Raw genomic sequence first — 25,032 nt, 5'->3', positions numbered from 1 at the left:
TCCATATCAGTGTATCCCATCTCTTTATGACGCTGAAAACCAATGAGATATTCCAAAAATTTTACGTAGACACGTATGATTAAAAAATGCTGCAGATGGAATGCAATAACTGTTAAAACAGGGCAGATTAACTAACTAAATCGCAAAATGGATTGCTGTAGGCCAGTGTTAGGCTTTTGTTCAATGATGGAAATAAAACAAACAATATATTGACTTTTAAAGTCACTTTTTTTGTATTGTATAATAAATGCTTTACTTGTCTGCCACAATAATGCAATATATTTCAATCTGCTTATCTGAAGTATTTTGTATACTATTTAAGCATTTTTCTCAGTTTTAGCATTGGTGTGGTTACTGCGTTTTGCCGTTGTTGGGCAGAATTGTTTGTCCACACCAATGATGGACCATTGGCTCAGATAATGCACTCCTCAGAGAACTGGTGTGCAATTTGATGCTCTTGCTGGCAAGACCTAACAAATATTTGCATTTTGCTGCTTGATCTGCTAGCACCTAAGCTTTTCAGCCTGTGGTTTGTTTATTGTGGGTAGCATGAAATGTAGTTCAAGCGGTTGTTTTTGTTTTAGAATACTTGAGTTTATTGCAGGTCTCTTCATTCGTTACAGGTTGGATCTGACCACAATGTCACGGGTGTTGAAGAAGAGGCAAGCGGACCCCAAAGTGGTTCAATATGTCTGGTCAGCCATCGAAGTCATTCGCAATCAGAAACAGATCGCAAACATGGACAGAATCTCAAAGTAAACAGCTTTTTTTCCCCCGGCTTATACTATCTGGATCAAGGATTTGACACTGTATTAGATATGTTTTCAATATGATTACTGTATTTATATAGTGCCGTTCCAAAGTCCACTCTCATAAATACTTCTATTTTGCACTATTCTAATTTTATATTTTATATATATATATATATATATATATATATATATATATATATATAGACACACACACACACACACAAGCTCAATTCCGAAAAAGATGGGGCAGTATGAAAAATGCTAATAAAAACAGAAAGGAGTGATTTGTAAATTATATTCACCCTTTGCTATATTGAAAGCACTACAACTACACATTATATGATGTTTTTCCTTGAGAATGTCATTGTTTTTTGAAAATTTACAGTAATTTCAAATCAGATGATTGCAACATGCTACAAAAAAGTTGGGACAGTCAAGTGTTTACCAATGTGAAACATCACAATTTCTTCTAATAACACTTATTAAGCATTTGGGCACTGAAGACACAAGTTTAAGTTTAAAAAGTGGGATTTTCCCCCAATCCTCCATTATGTAGGTCTTTAGCTGCACAATTGTATGGGGTCTTCGTTGCTGTATGGTGTGCTTCATAATGCACCACACATTCTTAATTTGGAGATGGTCAGGACTGCAGACAGGCCAATCTAGCACCCGCACTCTCTGTTTACACAGCCATGCACTTAAAATCCAGGGAGTATGTGGTTTGAAGTTGTCTTGCTGGAAAATGCAGGGACGTCCCTGGAAAAGACGGTGCTGAATGGCAGTATATGTTGCTCCAAAATTTGTACGTATCTGTCTGCATTCATGGTGTTCTCACAGATGTGCGAGTTACCCATGCAATGGGCACTGACACACCCCTGGCCCATACAGACACTGGCTTTTGGACCTGACGCTAATAACAGCTTGGATGGCCCTTTTCCACTTTGGCCTGAATAACACGATGGCTTTGTTTTTCAAAGACTTTTCTTCGGACCAAAAAACACAGTTCCACTCTTCTACTTTCCATCTAAGATGAGACCGAGCCCAGAGAAGTCGGCATCGCTTCTGGACAGTGTTGATGTATGGCTTCTGCTTTGCATAGTAAAGTCTTAACTTGCATCTGTGGATGCTGTGGCGAGTGGTGTTGACTAACAAAGGTTTACTAAAGTTATCCCAAGCCCATGTTCATGATATCCATAACAGATTAATACCGTTTTTTAAGACAGTGACGTCTGAGGGATCAGAGATCACACACATTCAGAAATGGTTGTCGTCTTGCCCTTTACGCACCGAGATTTGACAAGATTCCTTAATCTTTTAACTATATTGTGCACTGTAGAGGGTGAAATGCCTAAAATCCTTCCAATTTGTCTTTGGGGAACATTGTTCTCAAAGTGCTGGATTATTTGCTGAAGCATCTGTTGGCAAATTGACAAGTCTTGAATGATCCTTGCTCTTGAAGGACTAGGCTGATTTGGAGGCTCCTTATACAGTACTATGACATGATTGCCTCACCTGTTTAACATCTCCTGTTTCACATCACCTTGTTATTTCAACTCGTCAATTTGTTATTAGTCTTAAACTGCCCCCGTCTCAACTTTTTTGGAGCGTGTTGCAGTCATCTGATTTGAAATTACTGTACATTTTCAAAAAACAATTAAATTCACAGGGTAAAACATCATATAATGTGTAGATGTTGTGCTTTCAATAAAGCAAAGGGTGAATATAATTTACATATCACTCATTTTTGTTTTTATTAGCATTTTTCATACTGTCCCAGCCTTTTCAGAATTGGGGTTGTATATTAAAAAAAAAATGTTTTTATTTTTTTTATTGAAAATAATATTGACAGAGCAATTTGGTCATTGGTCAGATTTGGTCAAATTGGTCATTGTCACAAATATGCCCATTAGATTAGTGACCTAAAAATGGTGCAGGAACAATATTTCTTATTCATTTAACATTTAACATTAATCATTTAACATGTTAACATTTCTTTGGTTTTTCATTTATTGAAATCCTAAAACTTAGTTTACTTCCGGCTTTAAATTAGACTTTGAACCCCCGATTTTCAGTGTGGACTGAGACTTTTAAACCCTGTTGTAATAAAGTTAAATGGGTAAGATCTCTTTGTGACATGGTTTTGCTGTGTGTTTTGATGCAGATATTTGAGTCGTGTGTATGGGATGCACCCTAAAGACACAGCCAGGCAGTTAGTCCTGGCAGTGAAAGACGGGCTGGTGGTGGAGACCCTCACGGTGGGCTGCAAAGGCTCCAAGGCCGGGATCGAGCAGGAGGGATACTGGCTACCAGGCGATGAGATGGTGAGACATAAACCAGAGCATGTCTATTTTAATCAAAACATACTTTTATCAATGTACTTCCTAAATGAAAAATGCCCACGGTAAACATGGCTTAGATTTCTTATTTTTGTCAAAAGGCATGCCAAATACCAGGAATGATACAATTACAAATAAATTAAATTAAATAATCAGGCTATGTTATGTTGCCAGCAACTACCTCCGTGTCATTATATTGGCTCAACATGAACAGCTGTGTTTGGAAAGAAATACTAGCTTATTAATAACTGAATAGTACTACTATTAAAGTAGTTAGTGAAACAGTAGACGTAATTTCACAATAAACATTTTAAACAGTATTATGCAAGCTACATTGTTGACAAATGACCACTTTAGACCATCAGTAGGGCACATTTGCTTGGTTTTTCAGTTTATACCAAAAAATACAAATAAAACTAAAGCACGTTTACACATGGTAGTGTGTTTTGAGCTGTAAACATCCGCCACCCAAGGGCCATAGTGAAGGTAGATGTAGATGGGTCCGTGCCTTCACCAGCACATAGAGACATTCCTCTACTGTGTGAGAGAGAACTTTTGGAGGAAGCAGTGTTTGTTTTTGGGTTATGGCTTACGGCTAGGAATATACATACTCATCAGCCTATACATGACAGTCCCAGGCTTTATCTCTCATTTATGGGGGTTTTATTAAAAAAACAAACAAAAAAACACCAAATTCTTGACTTGTGAAAACGGCACTTAGTTTGTATGAATATATCTACGTACATAGCAGTGTAGGTTAAAGGAATGTTCCGGGTTGAATACATGTTAACCTGAATCGACAGCATTTGTTGCATAATGTTGATTACCTCAAAAAATATTTGACTTATCACTTAAAAAAAAAAAAAAACCTAGCAAATATTACAGTTACAGTAAGCTACTTACAATGGAAGTGAATGGTGCCAGTCCATAAACATTGTTTCAAAAGTATAGCTACGGGATGTAAACATTGTACATGTTAACATGATCATATTGTGTTTAAATCACTTACTAAACTTATCAGTGTAAAGTTAAATCCAGTATTACAACTTCTTTGCCATTACAACACAACATCGTAAACACTGTTAGCGATTTTTTTTCACACTAAAATCATGTTGAACAGAGATTGTATCAGACTAAAATCATGTTAACACATATAATGTTTATGTCTTGTGGCTATACTTTTGAAACTATATGTATTTTAACCTTTATGGACTGGCCCCATTCACTTCCATTGTAAGTGCCGTATTGTAACTGAGATTTTTGCTTTTTTTTGTTTTAAATAAAAGAGTGGTTTAAAAAAGGAGTGTTTTATTTATTTTTTATTTTTTTGCGGTAATCAACAAAATGCTGCAAATGCTCTCGATAGAGCTTAAATGAATAGATAACCTAAAATTGAAAATTCTCTCATCATTTACTCACCCTTATGCCATCCCAGATGTGTATGACTTTCTTTCTTCAGCAGAACACAAATGAAGATTTGTAGAAGAATTTCTCAGCTCTTTTGGTCCATACAATGCAAGTGAATGGTGTCCAAAATTCACACAAGTCAGCATAAAAGTAATCCATTTGACTCAAGTGGTTAAATCAGTGTCTTCTGAAGCGATATGATAGGTGTGGGTGAGAAACAGATCAATATTTAAGTCAATTTTTACTATAAATTCTCCTCCCTGCTCAGTCAGGCTGCACTTTAACTTTCACAATCTTTGACATGAAGAATGTGAAACATATTGATCTGTTTCTCACCCACACCTATCATATCACTTCAGAAGATATGGATTTAACCACTGGAGTCTAATGGATTACTTTTATGCTGCCTTTGTGATTTTTGGAATGTCAAAAATTTGGCACCCATTCACTTGCATTGTATGGACCTACAGAGCTAAAATATTCTTTTAAAAATCTTAATTTGTGTTCTGTAGCAGAAAGAAAGTCATGCACATCTGGGAGGGCATGAGGGTGAGTAAATGATGAGAGAATTTTCATTTTTGGCTAAACTATTCATTTAACTTGTATTGAACCTGGAACATTGTTCTCAATATTTATGTACAGTTGAAGTCAGAAGTTTACATACACTTAGGTTGAAATCATTCAAACTCATTTTTTTAACCACTCCACAGATTTAATATTAGCAAACTATAGTTTTGGCAAGTCATTTAGGACATCTACTTTGTGCATGACTCAGGTAATTTTTCCAACAATTGTTTACAGACAGATTGTTTCACTTTTAATTGACTATATCACAATTCCATTGGGTCAGAAGTTTACATACACTAAGTTAACTGTGCCTTTAAGCAGCTTGGTAAACTCCAAAAAATGATGTCAAGCCTTTAGACAATTAGCCAATTAGCTTCTGATAGGAGGTGTACTGAATTGGAGGTGTACCTGTGGATGTTATTTAAGGCCAACCTTCAAACTCAGTGCCTTTTTGCTTGACATCATGGGAAAATCAAAAGAAATCAGCCAAGACCTCAGAAAAAAATTGTGAACCTCCACAAGTCTGGTTCATCCTTGAGAGCAATTTCCAAACGCCTGAAGGTACCATGCAAGTATAAACACCTTGGTACCACGCAGCCATCATACTGCTCAGGAAGGAGACGCATTCTGTCTCCTAGAAATGAACGTAGTTTGGTGCGAAAAGTGCAAATCAATCCCAGAAAAACAGCAAAGGACCTTGTGAAGATGCTGGAGGAAACAGGTAGACAAGTATCTATATCCACAGTAAAACGAGCCCTATATCGACATAACCTGAAAGGCTGCCCCGCAAGGAAGAAGCCACTGCTCCAAAACCGCCATAAAAAAGCCAGACTACAGTTTATATGTGCACATGGGGACAAAGATCTTACTTTTTGGAGAAATGTCCTGGTATAATGAAACATTTTTTTTTTAACTGTTTGGCCATAATGACCATTGTTATGTTTGGAGGAAAAAGGGTGAGGCTTGCAAGCCGAAGAACACCATCCCAACCGTAAAGCATGGGGGTGGCAGCATCATGCTGTGGGGGTACTTTGCTGAAGGAGGGACTTGTGCACTTCAAAATAGATGGCATCATGAGGAAGGGAAATTATGTGGATATATTGAAAGCAGCATCTCAAGACATCAGTCAGGAAGTTAAAGCTTGGTCATAAATGGGTCTTCCAAATGGACAGTGACCTCAAGCATAATAATTTAATAATAATTATAATAATTAATTAATAATAATAATTAATTAATTAATACCTACACAGTTGTGGCAAAATGGCTTAAGGACAACAAAGTCAAGGTATTGGAATGGCCTTCACAAAGCCCTGACCTCAGTCCAATAGAAAATTTGTGGGCAGAACTGAAAAGAGTGTGTGAGCAAGGAGGCCTACAAACCTGACACAGTTACACCAGTTCTGTCTGGAGGAATGGGCCAAAATTCCAGCAACTTATTGTGAGAAGCTTGTGAAAGGCTACCCAAAACGTTTGACCCAAGTTAAACTATTTAAAGGCAATGCTACCAAATACTAACAAAGTGTATGTACACTTCTGACTCACTGGGGATGTGATGAAAGAAATAAAAGCTAAAATAAATAATTATTCTGACATTTCACTTTCTTAAGGTAGTGATAATAACTGACCTAAGACAGGGAATGTTTTCTACAATTAAATGTCAGGAATTATGAAAAACTGAGTTTAAATGTAATTGGCTATGGTGTATGTAAACTTCTGACTTCAACTGTAGTTTCTGTGCTAAATTCTGGTACTTTTCACACCAAATGCTTGTCACCCACCTGTGAGTCCCAAACACGGAGCACCAGTGGTTAGTTTCAGCCAACCCCAGCTTTCTGATTAGGATTTTAAACAATGTTTTTTTGGGTCACTTGCAATCGCAGGAGCAGATGTCAGAGGGAAGCAAGGTATGTTCACATCCAGATGCTGTGAGTTCTTTACTTAATATAATCTACCCTTTAGTTAGTAGTCCGTGTAACCTCCACATCGAACAGCACCTGAATTGAATGGAGCTTTTAAATGGTATTTTAGCACTTAGTGTTCCCCTCTAAACCTTACACTTTCCATTTATATCATGTTAAATCCTTGAGTCAATAATGCACATTCATCATGTGTATGATTATAACATGTAGATTGACAAGAATATCACACTGTTGATACTGGCATATAGGATTATAGTGGTATCAACAAGCTTCATTTCACTTCAGAGCTGTGCTGTGTGCGGTTTCTGTGTCCTTGTTTTGTCACTGAATGCTCATTATTAGTGATTTCTCTCTACTATAGCCCTCTCTGCTCTCTAATGCTCTTTTTCCAGATGTTTCGCCCACACATTAACACATCTTTTCAAACACAAATCACTCAGAGTTAATTTTTGCAAATTTTTTGTCAATATCAAGACCATTTTAACCTCTAGCTTGAAATTGTTTTCAGAGTAAGCAAGTTGTTAAAGCTGAAGTGTGTACTTTCTGCACCACTAGCACCACAGAACGGAATAGCAAATATAAACATTGTTTTGAAAACAGCTTTCCGAATACTCCCCCATCTGCTGTTGATCGAACAAACAGATAGTCCTGCCTTCAACTTATGCCGTTGTTCAATCAGTGTTGTGTTGGGCTGGACGGGCAGATTCTTGAGGGAAGTTATAGCAATAATCATAATAATAACAATAATAACTACAACAACAATAATAAGAAAAAGAAGAAAATTGGTCCACATAATCAGACTGAAATGTGGCATTTTTTTTATTACTTTGACTGTTTGTCAAGTTCAAAATAAAGAGAAAATTATATAAGATGAAGAAGTTTTCACTTATAAAGTATTTAATTCAAGGACTGGATTACTCAAAATTACACATTGCGACATGGGTTATTATACAACGATCAGCCACAACATTAAAACCACCTGCCTAATATTGTGTAGGTCCCCCTCGTGCCACCAAAACAGTGCCAACCCGCATCTCAGAATAGCATTCTGAGATAATATTCTTCTCACCACAATTGCACTGAGTAAATTCCCTCAGGAATTATTAAATAAATGAAACATTAATCAACCTGATATCTAGTGAGCTATATAGTTGGCAAAAAGGTTTGCAGTGTCCATTGACCTTTTTCACACTCCGGGTTTTGGAACGCTGAAGTAAACGTTTGCAGGGTAAACATCGACAGCGGTGAATGGGAGTGAATGGGAGATCACAGCAAATATTTTTTTCACTTACCCATTTGCTCTAAGACCAAAAGTAAAAAATCCCCTTTTACGTTTGAATGACCAGAAGAGGAAAAAAAATAGAGAGCGGTGGACAGTCAGATGAGAGAAGATGCCAAATTTACTGTCACTCTCTCAGCAGTTGTAATAGAAACCCCCTCGCAGCTGTGGTAATTCGTTTTTTAAAACTAATTCCAGGGTAATATAACACAAAGCATTATGTTATATATTTATATTCAGTATTTCCATTTTTTGCGAGATTTACACTAAAAAGTCGGAAATGCGTCATCACAGTCTGTGAAAAAGGTCTATTGAAAGTCTAAATTAAAAACAGATACTTGATGGAGGGGTTTGCTCTAAAATAATAATAATAATACAAAATGCTGATGTTCAATTACAGAGAAGCCTCTCTTTTTTTCTTTTTTCTTTTCTTGTTGCTCGAATTGAAAAATGATGCATAGAAAATAAACGGATCATTTATTATTTTAATGATTATTTATTGATTTAGAGTTTTTTCATTGCAGTGGACACGACAGGTGAACCATTAGTCTACTTTAGATGTCGTTTTAAGTAAAAAAGAAGCTTTCATTATTTTTGTCAGAAGTTTTTGAATCACTTTTCATCAAACAGATGTAAATATAGGCCTATTGACGTAAATCTACAGTGCATTCAGAAAGTATTCAGACTCCTTCATTTTTTTTTTCACATTTTATGTTGCAGCCTTATGCTAAAATGCTTTAAATTATTGTTTGTCACATCAATCTATAATGACAAAGCAAAAACTAGATTTTTGATAACTTTGTAAATTTATTAAAAAGAAAAAACTGAAATATCATATTGACATAAGTATTCAGACCCTTAACTCAGTACTTAGTTGAAGCACCTTTGGCAGTGATTACAGCCTCAAGTCTTTTTGGGTATGATGCGACAAGCTTTGCATACCTGGATTTGGGGATTTTATGCCATTCTTCTCTGCAGATCCTCTCAAGCTCTGTCAGGTTGGATGGGAACCGTCGGTGGACAGCCATTTTCAGGTCTCTCCAGAGATGTTCAATTGGGTTCAAGTCCGGGCTCTGGCTGGGCCACTCAAGGACATTCACAGAGTTGTCCTTAAGCCATTCTTGCGTTGTCTTGTCTGTGTGCGTAGGGTCATTGTCCTGTTGTAAGGTGAACCTTCGGCCCAGTCTGAGGTCCTGAGCGCTTTGGACCAGGTTTTTTTATAAGGATATCTCTGTATTTTGTTGCGTTCAGCTTTCCTTCAATACCCTGACCAGTCTACTAGTCCCTGCTGCTGAAAAGCACCCCCACAGCATGATGCTACCACCACCATGCTTCACCGTTGGGATGGTGTTGCGCAGGTGATGAGTGGTGCCTAGTTTCCTCCAGACATGACGCTTGGAATTGAGGCCAAACAGTTCAGTCTTCGTTTCATCAGACCATAGAATCTTGTTTCTCACAGTCTGAGAGTCCTTTAGGTGCTTTTTTGCAAATTCCAAGCAGGCTTTCATGTGTCTTGCACTGAGGAGAGGCTTCCGTCTGGCCGCTCTGCTATAAAGCCCAGATTGGTGGAGTGTTGCAGTGATGGTTGTCCTTCTGCAAGTTTCTCCCATCTCCACACATGATCTCTGGAGCTCAACCAGAGTGACCATTGGGTCCTTGGTCACCTCTCTTACCAAGGCCCTTCTCCCCCAATTGCTGATTTTGGACGGGAGGTCAGCTCTAGGAAGAGTCCAGGTTGTTCCAAACTTTTTCCATTTAAGAATTATGGAGGCCACTGTGCTCTTGGGAACCTTCAATGCAGCCACATTTTTTTGTAGCCTTCCTGAGATCTGTGCTAAGACACAATCCTGTATCTGAGCTCTGCAGGCAGTTCCTTTGACCTCATGGCTTGATTTTTGCTCTGATATGCATCTTCAGCTATAAGACCTTATATAGATAGGTGTGTGCCTTTTCAAATCATGTCCAATCAATTGAATTTGCCACAGGTGGACTCCAGTCAAATTGTAGAAACATTTTAAAGATGATCCAGAGAAATTGGATGCACCTGAGCTCAATTTCAGGTGTCATAGCAGAGGGACTGAATACTTATGTCAGTGTGATATTTAAATTTTTTTATTTTTTTTAAATTTGGAATGGCCAATTCCCAATGCGCTCTAAGTCCTCATGGTGGCGTAGTGACTCGCCTCAATCCGGGTGGCGGAGGACGAATCTCAATTGCCTCTGCGTCCGAGACCGTCAATTCGCGCATCTTATCACGTGACTTGTTGAGTCCGTTACCGCGGAGACATGGCGCAAATGGAGGCTTCACGCTATTCTCCACGGCATCCACGCACAACTCACCACGAGCCCCACCGAGAGCGAGAACTACATTATAGCGACCACGAGGAGGTTACCCCATGTGACTCTACCCTCCCTAGCAACCGGGCCAATTTGGTTGTTTAGGAGACCTGGCTGGAGTCACTCGGCATACCCTGGATTCGACTTGCGACTTCAGGGGTGGTAGTCAGCGTCTTTACTTGCAGAGCCTCCCATTTTTTTTTTATTTTTATTTTATTTTTTTTTATACATTTGCTAATTTATAAAAAATATGTTTTTTGCTTTGTCATTATGGGGGTATGGAGTGTAGATTTATTTGAAAAAAATAAGTAATTTAAAGCATTTTAGCATAAGGCTGCAACATAACATAATGTGAAAAAAAAACTGAAGGCTTCATGTATATCTTTATCAACCAAAACTTTTAAGAATATGTTTTGCTTATTTTCCTAAAGAAAAAAAAAAAACTATATTGTGATATATACCGTTACACAATATAAAATTACTTATACCGTGATATAGAATTTTGGTCATATCGCCCACCCCTAGTTTAGTTTAGTTTTTTCCTTAATGGAAATATTCTTACACTGGAGTTAATTTTCAGGGGCATCTTTTTCTAACCATAACTTTTATATCAAGTTCTTCATTAACATAAATTAAATTCATTATCATAAATGATCAAACTGATTAATTAGATGGAAAATATATATTTTATCCCCCTGTAAAATTATAAATATAATCAACATCATCTCATATGTTTAATTAGAACAGAATATCCATGTTTTGTTTTTTTTCACTTTTTGAATTTCAGGGGCATTTTTTCACCAAGTCCCCATTCATTTCTGACCCTTTTTAGACCAATTTTAAATATATAATAATAATCTTCTAGCTGGGCCTTTTAACTTGTTGACAGTACCAGCATTATTCTGAAGTAACTATGGTGTATATGTCTATATAGGGCCTATATAGATTTTGTAAACATTCCACCCACCATAACCAGAGCAGTGAACTTCTCTGCTGTGTGTTGTTAGACTGTTCTGTTTGAGGTCTGTTATGAACATTGAACAGATTTGGAGAGGATGGTTTGAACATGTGGTGAATGTGATCGTGGCATGTGAGAATTGGATTGCTTACCGTTTCTTACACTAAACATTTTGTCATATTTGAGGTTCGGTTTAAATGGCCATTTGATCGAACAGAGAAGTGGACTCATTAATTGAATACCTGTTTCGGATTTGTAGGTTTCTAAAAGTGTCTAATCCTTGTTAAACAAGCTTTATCCTTGTCCTACTTTGTTCTTGTGTAAAGCTTTCATTGTTTGTGACATTTAATTGGAAATGTAAAGATATCCGGAACTTGTTTTAAAAATGTCCATTTAAATTGAACCAAAAGTGCAAAAATGCAGTTTTCTCTGAAAATCTCAAACAGATTGAACACTAATGATTAATGTTTGTTTGTTAGATCTTGGTTATAATTAATGAGTGGGGGGTTTTGTGCTTTGGAAACTGCTAATCAGATAAGACCAGCCCTCATACTTATAGCTTGAAAAATTAGCTGAAGGCCTCAAAGTTGATTTAAAGGTAAAGTTACATATGACTTTTTTTCTTCCATTCACTGCAAAGGACATGTTAGGAATGTTAGGAACCAACAGCCTCAGTCATCATTTACATTCACTGAATGGTAAAAAGATTCAGTTAAAGTGAATGGTGACTGAGGCTATCAGTCCCTAACATTTGGGTTTGGAACAACATAAGAGTGAGTAAATGATGACCAAATTTGTATTTTATGGGTGAACTAACCCATTCAATATAGAAATTGACATGTAGGACCTTTATAGAAAGACTTCACCTATGGCTTTCACCAGAGAGTCTGTATTTTTTTTTTTTTAAGTACAGTAAATTTCAGAGTAAGAGGGCTGATCTTTTCCCCAAGATCTTACTTGCAGGAAGTGAAAGGGACAAATTTGTCCTGGAACAGTGTTTATATTGCTGGGATCTTTATTGGGTGTGTGTTTGTGTGTGTGAGGGTCAGAGTGATGTGGCCCAGGTGGGCTTGGATGTGCATTACTGTACTATGTGCGTTTCAGGACTGGGAGGCAGAAAGTCATGACTGGTACTGCTTTGAGTGTCATCTACCTGGAGACGTGATGGAGTGTGATGGCTGTTTCCGTGTCTACCACCTCCGGTGTGTGTCTGAAGACCACCGGCCACGGGACACCACCTCCCACTGGCAGTGCGGCATCTGCAGGGTGGGTATCGAAAGACCGTTATAAAATGGATAGTTCCGATTTTAAACTCTGATTGGATGAACACTGTTCAAAGCTTTTGTAGAGTAGAGAATATACACTCTAGTCTAACCCGTGACCACACATCAGTTGACTTCTATATCAGTACACCAAGTTGCTGTGTTGCTTGGCAACCTACAGTTAATAAACAACCAACAGTTAAGATAATGAACTGTTAATTGGTGAAAAATGTCTTTGTTTTGATTATTATTGGCAAATTGCTTTATGGCGTATTGCTTTATTTGAAGAAATATTTAAAGGTGATGTTATATTTTTATGTTAAAATACTTTCTCCTTTCCCAGCTTGTTATGCAGAGACAGCTAAAAGTAAGCCATTTGAATGTTGATTTACCTGAAAGTTGTATGCAATTGGGAAAAGAGTTTGGTGAAACCTGCTTGAAAACATTATTAAAATTTCCAAATTCCATTTGGTGCCCCTAGTTGTGCAGAAAAAAAAAACAGTTCACCTTTAAAGACAGAAATGAAAGAATTATGGATTTGATTTGTTTTTTGGTGGACTTTTACACCTTAAAATGCTATTTGTGCAGATAATTATGTGGATAATGAGTCATTTGTTTCTTGCGGTGATGTTTACAGGGCAGTAAAAGGAAGAATTTGAACAAACAGGAAATGACAACATACCTAAAGTTCATTCTTGGCCGCATGAAGGAAAGGGTTGGTTTCACAGTTTTGTTTCACACTTTTCACAAATTCATGTAGAAATGAAGGCTTTCCTCTAACTTGCATCTTCCATTCAGATGGCAAAGCATTAACTGTAATTGGATTTTCTCTTCTCTCAGGCTGTTGACCTGCACAAGAGAGGCAAAGAGTCCAAGCAGCCCGTGTACAGAAGACTCATCCACACACCTCTGGATGTGGAAAAAATACAAGAGGTATACGAACAACCCACCACGTATGGAACCAGTTTAAGGACACAACAGCAAACATGCAGTGCGAATAGTAGTCTGATTCATGAACGAATGACTCTTATGAACCGGTTTTTTTTAGAGAATCAAAAACACTTATGAATCAGTCAGAGTTGTTACTTAATATGAATCAATTACTGAAGACAAGTCATTACATTTGTCATTGACTCGAAATGAACCAAGACCAGGTATGATGCAAATTTAAGGCTTGTGAGACTTTTAAGGAATAGTTCAGCCAAAACAGAAAATTCTCTCATCATTTACTCACCCTCTTGCCATTCCAGATGTGTATGACTTTCTTTCTTCTTCAGAACACATATAATGATTTTTAGAAGAATATTTCAGCTCTGTAGGTCCATAAAATGCAAGTGAATGGGTGCCAGTTTTTTGAAGCTTCAAAAAACACATAACCATCATAAAAGTAATCCGTTCAACTCCATTGGATTAATTCACGTCTTCTGATTTGAAATGCAAGGTGTGTGTGTAAGAAATGGATCAATATTTAAAACGTTTTTTTTTTTTTACAAAAAATTCACGAGGATCGAGGTCAAGCACGTTGGCAAGTTCACACGAGAACTGACTCATGGAAGTGCAGTGTTGTTTACAACAGAAGATCATAGAGAAACATACATAGATGCCTCATTCGGCTGGTTTGGATACATCAACTGCAGCGCCATCTTGGAATGATGAAGAAGGAGAGCTGTTTGAATGCAAGTGAGTGAGTGAGTGAGTGGAGGAGGTGCCTCAAACTGAGCTCCTTGCTCAGACCGCTTCATAAAATCCTTTTGTGTCGGAAAAGTACCGCAGTCCAAAGAAACAGCTGCTAAAAATGGATCTACGTATGAATATCTATGCAGAGGAGATTTACACGCTTACGTCATATGAGAGGCATTTTGAACTCCACCCTCTTTCAATGTACAATCCTCAAGCTGTCCGGAAGCGAACATTTTTATTAAAAAAGTTTTAAATATTGATCTATTTCTTACACACATCTAGCGTTTAGCTTCAGAAGACATTAATTTGACCACTGGAATGTTTCAAAAATTTGACACCCATTCACTCACTTTATTATTTATTTATGTTTTTGCATTTTATGGACCTACAGAGCTGAAATATTCTTCTAAAAATCTTACTTTGTGTTCTGCTGAAGAAAGAGAGTCATACACATCTGGGATGGCATGAGAGTGAGTAAATGATGAGAGAATTTTCATTTTTGGGTCAACTATTCCTTTTTCAGTTTTCAGCTACATTACGCTTACATGTCATCAAAAGTCTGGTGAGTAAAAAACAAACATTTACTAGCCATTGGAGATTCTTTTTCCAACTTGTCCGTAGAGGGTTGGCAACAGGAGGTGGTGTAATATTACTCTGATAAACCCTTTGGTCTTTGGTTTCATGAAAAAATAAATGTATCAGAAGGAAATAATAAAGTTATTAACCGGTTATTAGCATTTAAAAATTACGTTTTCACTCCGAAACAATTTAAAGTTACCTTATAGTTTTAGATTACGTTCTACAAAAATAATATTTCGGTTTTCGTTTTCATTTCTTGAACCGTTTCTAGTCCCTGCTCAAAAGTATTAAAAGAATCATTAATGGAACTGTTTAGGAGACCGGAGTTGTTAAGCGGAATCAGTTCCCATCCATAGCACAAACTCAACTCATCAGCATTGACGTGTTCTCTGTAATTTCTTTCTTCTGTTTCATAGAACATCTCAGAGGGAAAATATAAGAGTTTTGAGGAGTTCAGGGCTGATGCGCAGCTTATAGTTCACAACACAGCCATTCTGCATGGAGGTGAGGCAGTTTGAACCACAGTCATTGATATGATTTATGAAACAGCATGCAGACACTTCAAGTGTCAACTTGACCGATTTCACATTCTCTGTCAACAGTAAACAGCGATCAGACTGAAATTGCCAGACTCCTCTATAACGACACATGCCATGAGGTCAGACTATGCAAACAGTTAGAATTTTTTTTTGTTTAATGCACTTGAAAACATGGTTAAGACTTTTGCTCTCTGGGTTGGAAAACATTCTGATGCTAATGTATGGAAGTTCTTGTGCTATTTTGAACAGAAAAAATGGGATGTATTAAAAATTAATAGTGCACATTTTTTTTTCTCTCCAGCTAAACGAGTTACTGTTGTGCAGAAACTGCTTCTATCTCTCAAATGCACGACCCGAAAACTGGTTCTGTTTTGCATGTGTAAGCATAGGCATACACACTCATTCATACACTTTTGGTGTGACATTGTGAATGTAACGCATTAAAATATGTTTTTCTTTGTGCTCAGAGTCCGAATCACGAGCTGGTGTGGGCCAGGATGAAGGGTTTTGGTTACTGGCCTGCCAAGGTGATGCAGAGGGAGGGTAACCAGGTGGATGTTCGGTTCTTTGGTCACCAGCACCAAAGGTGAGGCCCAGGTTATGCCACATCTAAGAGAACAATAGGTAGTTGACAAAAAACATGGACATGAACTAGGGCTGCACGATTATGACAAAAATCATAATTGTCGATTATTGCCCTTGATATTGTAATGTCGATTAAAAGATCAAATTACCGTGACATCACAAAGTAGGCAACGTGTGGCTTTTCAGAGTAGCAGATTTCAAAGTTGGAAATGAGTTGCGCTCCAGTTTTTTTTAAGCATCTTTTAAGCATTACATTTTGTAATAACGTTTGTTAATGTTAGGCCTAATAAAAGTGATTTTAAAGGGACATCTATGGCATGGAAGAAATATATGTAGCTTTCTGAACTATTGACAAATATGTTTGAAATTATTGATTAAGCTGTGTACATTTACGTGTATTCAAAGGGCAAGGGAAGTATTTTCATACATTTTACTTGATTGTTACGCCACTTAACATTGATTTTGTTTTTGTTGAAAAAAATGGAAACCAACTTGGACACACAAATTACATTGGTACAAACTTCATACTGTACATGTGTAGGATTTCTCATTTTTATCTTGTCGGACAACCCATATACTTAAAGCCACATCCTGAACTAAACAGGATTCTCAGTGGCGAACTAGTTTTGACTCCTAAAGCTTAATCCTAAACTAGGTGTAAATTATCTGGGGAAACCGGTTTGTAAAGCAGCCTTGTGTCTGTTTTGCTGCAGGGCATGGATTCCCTCCGACAACATCCAGGAGATATCCGTGAGCGTGCAGCAGCTGCAGGTAAAGCGGAGCACCGGGTGGAAGAAGGCCTGTGATGAGCTGGAGCTCCACCAGCGATTCCTGAGGGAAGGACGCACCTGGAAGGGCAAGCCTGAAGAGAAGCACGAACAGTTAGAGAGGCACGACAGACAGGAAGAGAGACAGGAGGAGGCGGAGTCCAGCATCTCTTCCACATCCAATGAGCAGGTGAGCGCTCTGCTGCTCTCTAGTGATGTTTCTTGGCTGCATTTGATGAGGATTGTAATTATAGGGTTGATGTAGTGGGTTTATTGCCAGATGAAAGGGAATTTGCTAATTTCTTCTATGTTGTAATTATGGAGGGTTGAATATTATGGATCTTAGTTGTTATATTAATGCAAAATGTAGCCAGAGTGATTATGATTATGCCTTTTTGACAATTAATCACAGAGGAATGCTGAAATAGCTTTTGCCGCATTTCAGATTAATTGGGTGAATCTACTACTACAGCATAAAGCCTCTCAAATTGTCACAATTTTATTTATGGGAGTGATTATATAATCATTCATTAAATGCACCCAAACAGATGCGATTTACACACTTTTGTTTTTTATTGTGGCGCTGTTAATGTTGTTTGCTTGTGATTAATTGCTTGAGTCTGTATTCTTCCTCATTTGCAAGTTGCTTTGGATAAAATAATTTGCTAAAATGAATAAATTTAAAGGTGCAAGGGCATAATGCAGTGTAATTTCTGCAGTCTGTTTGTTTGAGTGGCTCAACTGGGTCCGACAAAACATTTGCTCAACAAATGACTCATATTACATTTTTCGACATTTAACTTTTGTGTTTTCTACAGTCGAAAGTCAACCAAGAGCCCAAAGCGAAAAAGAGCCGCCGTTCACAAGTCACTGAGCCCAGAGAAGAGGTTGGTAATACATCATGGTTTATCGAATGAGAAATGTTATGTGGACTTTGTCGCCTTTACCATCCCCTGCTTTTCTTTTAGGAACCTGAGCCTGAGATGGAGGCCGTCAGCTCCAGTCAAGAGATCCCAACAGCTGTTCCCCATCAGCCAGAGCGGATGTCCGTCTCCACCCAGACCAAGAAATCTGCCTCACCTCCCTCCTCTTCCTCACCAGCCACCCGCATGGTACCCCGAGGCACACAGACAGTCAATGAGGGCAACTGTCAAAACATGTGCCATGACAAATACACCAAGATCTTCAGTGATGTTAAAGAAATGATGAAGGCCGAGAACAAACGGGAGACTGAACGTGTTCTGAAAGAGGCTTTGGACAAGGTGAGAACCATTCACTAATTTTTATTATTTTTTTATCCCCTTTTCTCCCAATTTGGAATGCCCAATTCCCACTACTTAGTAGGTCGTCGTGGTGGCGCCTCAGTCCGGGTGGTGGAGGACAAGTCTCAGTTGCCTCCACTTCTAAGACCGTCAATCCACGCATCTTATCACATGGCTCGTTGTGCATGACACCGTGGAGACTCCGCATGTGTCCACTGAGAGCGAGAACCACTAATCGTGACCACGAGGAGGTTACCCAATGTGACTGTACCCTCCCTAGCAACCGGGCCAATTTGGTTGCTTAGGAGACCTGGCTGGACACTCAGCACACCGTGGATTCGAACTCGCGACTCCAGGGGTGGTAGTCAGCGTCAATCCTCGCTGAGCAACCCAGGCCCCACCATTCACTAATTTTTAATGAATTGGTTTACGTCTTGAATTGCTCACTGTTTCGCTCTTGTGGCAAGGATAACATACAGTCAGCAAATTTTTTGGAGAGATCATTTATTTGCAGGTTATCATTCTGTGTTTGTACAGAATAAAGGAGTCAGTCATATTACTGCAAACTGGGGATGGTTAACAGTGATAACCATTGCATTGTCACAGTCACGACAACTCTGGTATGTGCTCGTTCTTACAGTTGCGAGGGGAGATGGAGGAAGAGAAGAGGCAGGCGGTGAGCAAAGCGGTGTCCGGCACACAGGCTGAGATGGAGAGAAAGTGTAAACAGGTGAAGGAGAAGTGCAGAGAGGAGCTCATGGAGGAGATGAAAAAGATGGTGGCTCAGCATAAACAACTGATTTCACAGACCAAGAAGAAGCAGTGGGTGAGTGATTGTTTATAGTGCCTCAGGCAGTGTTAAATCTGACCGAAGATCAGTTGCATTGATAAGCTGTTTAGAACCACACAGACAGTCTTATCATTCACGATGGAAATGAGCGAATACATTTGTTTTTTTTGTTTTTGCATTTAAGCACATTTATACCCCAGTTGTCTGTAAAAGATGATTGTCATTACTGTAATAACAACTAGATACAGAAAGTAAACTTTGTCATGACGAACTTTGATTTTGTCTGAAAGTTTCAACTAATTAAAAAAATAAGTTTGTAGGTAGGTAGTGGATAGAGAGAAAGAAAACAAGGCAAGAATACAAGACAAAGAAATAAATAATGGTAAGAAAACAGAAAGAAAGGTAAGAAAGAGAGAGACCGTTAAAGCAGAATAAAGGACTTGATTACATTTGAATGTTTACATTTTTTGACATTTGGAGTTTGAAAAGTCTTGGCCTGTTTTAACATTCTGTTAACATCTATGGGGATTTGGGGAATTTCTAATCGCCCACTGTACGAAAACCGTATTTCTGATCAGTTAGAAAAGACAAAGCAACCTGAGTCGGAACATTTTGAAGGTCTGTGCCAAGTTTGATGGATGCAGCTTTAAAGCTCAAGAAGTTACAGTCAGAAAGTCTGGTATTGGTTTAGGGATTTTGAAAAAAAAACATTTCCTTAGAACAACTGTATGTTCGCTTTTTCAAGTCAACATAATGATTTCTATATTTTTATTTATTTATTTTTTATTTTTTTACAGTTGGGCTTCATAAGAAAAATGTACTTTATTGACATGTTAATAACATCATAATGCGAAACAATCTAAATGCTACTACAATAGACTTATGTTTATGGGTGAAATGTAACCCCAAACATTTCTTTGTGAGATTAGTCTTCCAGTCTGAAGTATAATTCATTTAAATGTGGCTTTTCTGTTAAAGATTGCTTTTCCTCCAGGCAGCTTCATAAGCTGACTTATGATAAGGTTTGGGGTATTTTTCTCTTTATAGATTAACATTTTTCTCAGATGTGCCCAACTTGCTGTTGTATTTACATACTATTAATAGGTGCTACCTGTTGCTAGGAGATGAGAAATAGTTCTCCAGCATATTGCTCACCTGAACTAAATTCTCTTCTGGGAATTGTTGCAGTGCTCAGCGCAGCTTTTGGAAACAAGAACAATTAATGTTTGTGTCAATATTATGAAGTGGGAGTGTTATTCCTGTTCAAATGAATAGAGTTGGATTGTTCTGTCAATCAGTGGTATATTTGTGTTATGTAATATAAGGGGGCGTACACACCAGAGGCGTTTATGCATTCTGCCTGTGCTAAATTGTTGGTCTATGAAGAGACATCCATCTTATGGATGTCTTTGACTGTTGCATCACAGTTCTTATTTTTTATTTTTTTTTTAACCATCTTGCACCATGAGTCTTGTACTTACACCCCCCCCCCCCCCCCTTTAGTTACATTGTAATCCGTGTCCGTTTTAAAACAATGGACTAGTCACAGGCAAAATTCTGCCGCTGAAGTGATGATAATTTATCCTTAAATTTGTCTTTTTTTCCTTATCTTTAACTTATTGCATTTTGGTTTGGACTTTTAATGATATCCCAAACTTTTCATAAAGAATTGTTATACAGTAGCCTAATATTTTTCCATATTTCTTATTACAAGCCAAAAAAACATGAATGTTTACATGGAATTTTAGCAAACAAGTTTGCGCTCATATTTATCAAAAAGTTGGTGGAAACTGCGCTACGCACTCTTCTTGGCAAAATCAGAGTAACTCTTATATGTATGCCTCCTTTTCGAAGTCTTTTAGCATCTCAGTATTACTTTATGTTGACATTTGCATTATGCATTTCAGTGTTATAACTGTGAAGAGGAGGCTATGTACCACTGCTGCTGGAACACGTCGTACTGCTCCATCAAATGTCAGCAGGAGCATTGGCACGCCGACCACAAACGTACCTGTCGCCGGAAGAGATGAGCTGCACTGACTACGCCAACCCTCTCGACTCCACCCATCCACAAGCCACGCTATTGGATAGATCTATCTTAAATGCTCACCACCTTGCCCCTGCTGATGGATTCCTGATTTTAAGGAAGCATTCTAAACCCCAGCTCCCTAGAACACTTTTACTGGGGCATTTTACTGAGTTGTGGTGAACGCCAACAGGGCAGTGATTGCAGGATTTCATGATCCTCCTGGAAATGGTTTTATGTTTTGGTTTTAATGGTATGACTTTGCATATTCTTTTTGTTTTTAACCATTTTATTTGCCGTACAATGGAAAACATACAGACTAGCTGAAATGTGAAGTACTAGTACTCTTTTTAAACCTGACTTAATCACGAGCTATGTAGATATTTGACTTTTTTTAATGAGCGAATCATGTCGTCCGCCACCTACATTTGAGTGAAGTTGGTGCTTTTGAACTCAATTGTTGGTTTTTATCAGTGGTTGTAATGTGTCAATATTTTGGGAACAGGGTTTAAAGATGGCAAGTCACATCTGTCTGAATGATACAATCTTCCATTAATAAATATGCACATTTCAAGGTTTTTTCATTTGTAATGAGAAAACTAAATGATGTGCTAATTTTTGGTCCATTTCTGTAGATTAAGTGTACTACATCTTTGCCAAGTGTGATCTTTGATGAGGTTTATACATTACGTTTGTAACTCATCCCAGATTTAGTGTGAGCATATTTGCTTGTACAGTGTTGTGAAAAAGTATTTGCCCCATCCTGATTTCTTCTGTTTTTGTCTGTCTCATACCAAATTGTTTCAAAAATTCAAACAAAATCTAACATAAAACAAAGGCAGTCTGTTTAAACACAAAATACAGTTTTTAAATGATAAAGTTATTTATTGAAGCAAAAAAGTTATCCAATACCAACTGGGACTGTTACTAAATCCCCAAATCTACGAAACTGCATTCATAATGGGGTTCAGCTGGACTAGACACACCCAGGCCTGATTACTGCCAGCCCTGTTCAATCAAATCAACACCTAAACAGAACTTTTTCAGCAGCATGAAGTTGGCTAAAAGGTCTCACCCAGTAGCACACTATGCCATGGTCGAAAGAAATTTCAGAAATGATGAGAAAAAAGGTGATTGAAACACATCAGTCTGGGAAGGGTTACTAAGCTATTTCAAAGGCTCTGGGACTCAAAAGAACCACAGTGAGAGCCATTATCTCCAAATGGAGAAAACTTGGCACAGTAGTGAACCTTCCCAGGAGTGGATGACTTTCCAAAACTCCTCCAAGAGCACAGCAACGACTCAGCCAGGAAGTCACAAAAAAGCCAAGGACAACATCCAAGGAACTGCAGGCCTCTCTCGCATCAATAATGGTCATTGTTCATGACTCCACTATCATACTGGTCAAAAATGCCACCCACGGAAGAGTGGCGAAGCGAAAACCACTGCTAACCCAGAAGAACCTTAAGGCTCGCCTGAATTTTGCCAAAAACACATCTTGATGATCCTCAAAGCTTTTGGGAGAATGCTCTGTGGACTGAGTCGAAAGTGGAGCTGTTTGGAAGACAGGGGTCCCATTACATCTGGTGTAAATCAAACACAGAATTTCACGGTCAAGAGTGGTGGTGGTAGTGTGATGGTGTGGGGATGATTTGCTGCTTCAGGGCCAGGGCGACTTGAAATAATTGAGGGAAACATGAATTCTGCTCTCTACCAGAAAATCCTAAAGGAGAACGTCCAGTCATCAGTCTGTGAGTTGAAGCTCAAGCGCAACTGGATTATGCAGCAAGACAGTGATCCAAAGCATAGGAGTAAGTCTACCTCTGAATGGACCAATAGAAGCCAAATTAAAGTTTTGGAGTGGCCTAGTCAAAGTCCTGTCTTGAACCTGATTGAGATGCTGTGGCAGGACCTTAAACGGGCAGTTCATGCTCGAAAAACCTCCAGTGTGGCTGAACTAAAGCAGTTCTGCAAAGAAGAGTGGGCCAAAATTCCACCACAGCATTGTGAAAGACGGAAGTGTTTGGTTGCAGTTGTTGCTGCTAAAGGTGGCGTGACCAGCTATTAAGTTTAAGGGGGCAGTTCATTTTTCACATTTTTTTCACACAAAAAAAAAAAAAAAAAAAATATATATATATATATATATATATATATATATATATATATATATATATGAAAACTGTATTTTGTGTATACTCAGGTTGCCTTTGTTTTATGGTATAACTCGTTTGAAGATCTAAAACAATTTAGAATGAAAAATACACAAAAATAGAAATCAGAAATCTTTTTCATAGCACTGTACGAACCACTACCACCAAGTCCTTCCAGACGGAAAGAACATTATTTGTTAATTCCAGATGTCAAGATCCCTTTTTATTGCAATGAAGAACTAAGTCTGTACAGAGATCAGAGTAAATTAAACAATCAGAAATTATCACTAAGGGGTTACCCAGGGTTTTATTATAGAGAATGACCATTCGTGGCCTTCTTCTGCACTTTGTGACCTGAGGGAAGAGTTAAAGGGATAATTCACCCAAAAATAAATTGACTTACTTACTTCTTTGGAACACAAACGATGCCCAAATGCGTCATGTTATTAAAGTCAAATGGGTTTGGAACAATACGAGGTCAAGTTAAAGATGCCAGAATATTCCTTTTTGGGTGAACTGTCCCTTTAAATCGTTAAAATACTTATTGCAATAACAATTTTTTTAGTACAAATGACGTAAGATCTATCTATAGAGAGTTTTTGAGGAGGTGATTTGTCTATTTAGAACAGGAGAACCAATCAGCTGAAGGATATAAGCGACATGAGGTCCTTTAATGTGTTTTGAAGTTCTACAAGCGTTATAAATCATTAACCGCCCCCCCACACTCTCTCTTCCCCCTCCCAACCCAGCTGTTGCACTACATGTAAATAACTATTTGCCGCTAACCGTGACTGATGACGTTTGCATATGTACATTTCATGAACACATTAACTATGTATTTGATAAAAAGTCGATCTGTAAAGGAAAAAAAAATTGTGACAAGACGGTAATATGTTCCATTCCAGTGTGCATGAAACCAGGTTGTATGTACCTTATTTTTGCCTCTTCGATAATCTCCATTCTTGCGTATCATCGGTGATATAGTACGTCTACTTATGATTTTCTAGTGTAATTCAACACCACTTTGTAATTGCAAGTTAACCCTTTTTTAAAATGTATTTTTTAACTTCTATTTATGCGGACAGAGTAATGACTACTGAGAATTTCCGACACCCGGCTATACGAACACCTGTCTTTCATGGTCATACCAATTAAAGTGGTGTAAGCGTTTCCGCCCTCTGACATCACTGATGTCCCTCTTGCATTACATTATGTAACAGTACAGTGTATAAATAAACATATCAAACGGTGGTAGTTTGCATTTTTTTTCTCTCTTGTGAACATGTGTTCAAAGGAATGTTATGTGTTCAATACAAGTTAAGCTCTAGTGACTGCATCTGTTGTGAGCTGTCGATTACCACCGAAAATAATTGAAACTTGTAAATCAGTTCGTAAAAACGTGTAAAGGCCAAAAGAAAAAAGAAAGACATTTATGCCCATGTAATGTAGGTTTGTGGGGCAAGGGTACAACGACTGCACCACCAGACATCCATTGTAACTGCATTTCTGTATATATATATATATATGTATATGTAATCAGCCACAACATTAAAACCACCTGCCTAATATTGTGTAGGTCCCCCTTGTGCCGCCAAGCTCTGACCTGTTGAGGCATGGGCTCTACAAGACCTCTGAAGGTGTCCTGTGGTATCTGGCACCAAGACGTTAGCAGCAGATCCTTTAAGTCCTGTATGTTGTGAGGTGGAGCCTCCATGGATCGGACATGTTGGTCCAGCACATCCCATGGATGCTCAGTCAGATTGAGATCTGGGGAATTTGGAGGCCAAGTCAACACCTTGAACTCTTTGTCATGTACCTCAAACCATTCCTGAACAAT

The 25,032-nt window shown here is 38.1% G+C and overlaps 1 protein-coding gene across 5 annotated transcripts in view; it reads left to right on the top strand.

The window, feature by feature from the left end:
• LOC127434095 (zinc finger MYND domain-containing protein 11-like) overlaps nucleotides 1-24,445 on the top strand; it is a 29,038-nt gene extending 4,593 nt beyond the window's left edge. The window contains exons 2-17 of one of the 5 annotated variants that reach the window (XM_051686566.1): nucleotides 624-755; nucleotides 2,914-3,073; nucleotides 6,943-6,966; nucleotides 12,660-12,821; nucleotides 13,161-13,184; nucleotides 13,455-13,532; nucleotides 13,658-13,750; nucleotides 15,493-15,580; nucleotides 15,679-15,734; nucleotides 15,917-15,994; nucleotides 16,083-16,201; nucleotides 16,914-17,157; nucleotides 17,786-17,854; nucleotides 17,936-18,229; nucleotides 18,870-19,055; nucleotides 20,927-24,445. In XM_051686566.1, the coding sequence (XP_051542526.1) occupies nucleotides 640-755; nucleotides 2,914-3,073; nucleotides 6,943-6,966; nucleotides 12,660-12,821; nucleotides 13,161-13,184; nucleotides 13,455-13,532; nucleotides 13,658-13,750; nucleotides 15,493-15,580; nucleotides 15,679-15,734; nucleotides 15,917-15,994; nucleotides 16,083-16,201; nucleotides 16,914-17,157; nucleotides 17,786-17,854; nucleotides 17,936-18,229; nucleotides 18,870-19,055; nucleotides 20,927-21,049 (1,914 nt within the window). In that variant the 5' untranslated portion in view covers nucleotides 624-639 and the 3' untranslated portion in view covers nucleotides 21,050-24,445. Of the gene's footprint in view, nucleotides 1-623; nucleotides 756-2,913; nucleotides 3,074-6,942; nucleotides 6,988-12,659; nucleotides 12,822-13,160; nucleotides 13,185-13,454; nucleotides 13,533-13,657; nucleotides 13,751-15,492; nucleotides 15,581-15,678; nucleotides 15,735-15,916; nucleotides 15,995-16,082; nucleotides 16,202-16,913; nucleotides 17,158-17,785; nucleotides 17,855-17,935; nucleotides 18,230-18,869; nucleotides 19,056-20,926 lie in introns of all 5 variants that reach the window. The other 4 variants (XM_051686565.1, XM_051686567.1, XM_051686568.1 and 1 more) reach the window with 4 other exon arrangements.
• The last annotated feature ends 587 nt before the right edge of the window (nucleotides 24,446-25,032 follow it).

Source organism: Myxocyprinus asiaticus, chromosome 44 (genome assembly GCF_019703515.2).
Source record: "Myxocyprinus asiaticus isolate MX2 ecotype Aquarium Trade chromosome 44, UBuf_Myxa_2, whole genome shotgun sequence".
NCBI classification, from domain to species: Eukaryota; Metazoa; Chordata; class Actinopteri; order Cypriniformes; family Catostomidae; genus Myxocyprinus; species Myxocyprinus asiaticus.
Note: the sequence above shows the minus strand (reverse complement) of the source record. Positions and strands in the feature narration are given on the sequence as shown.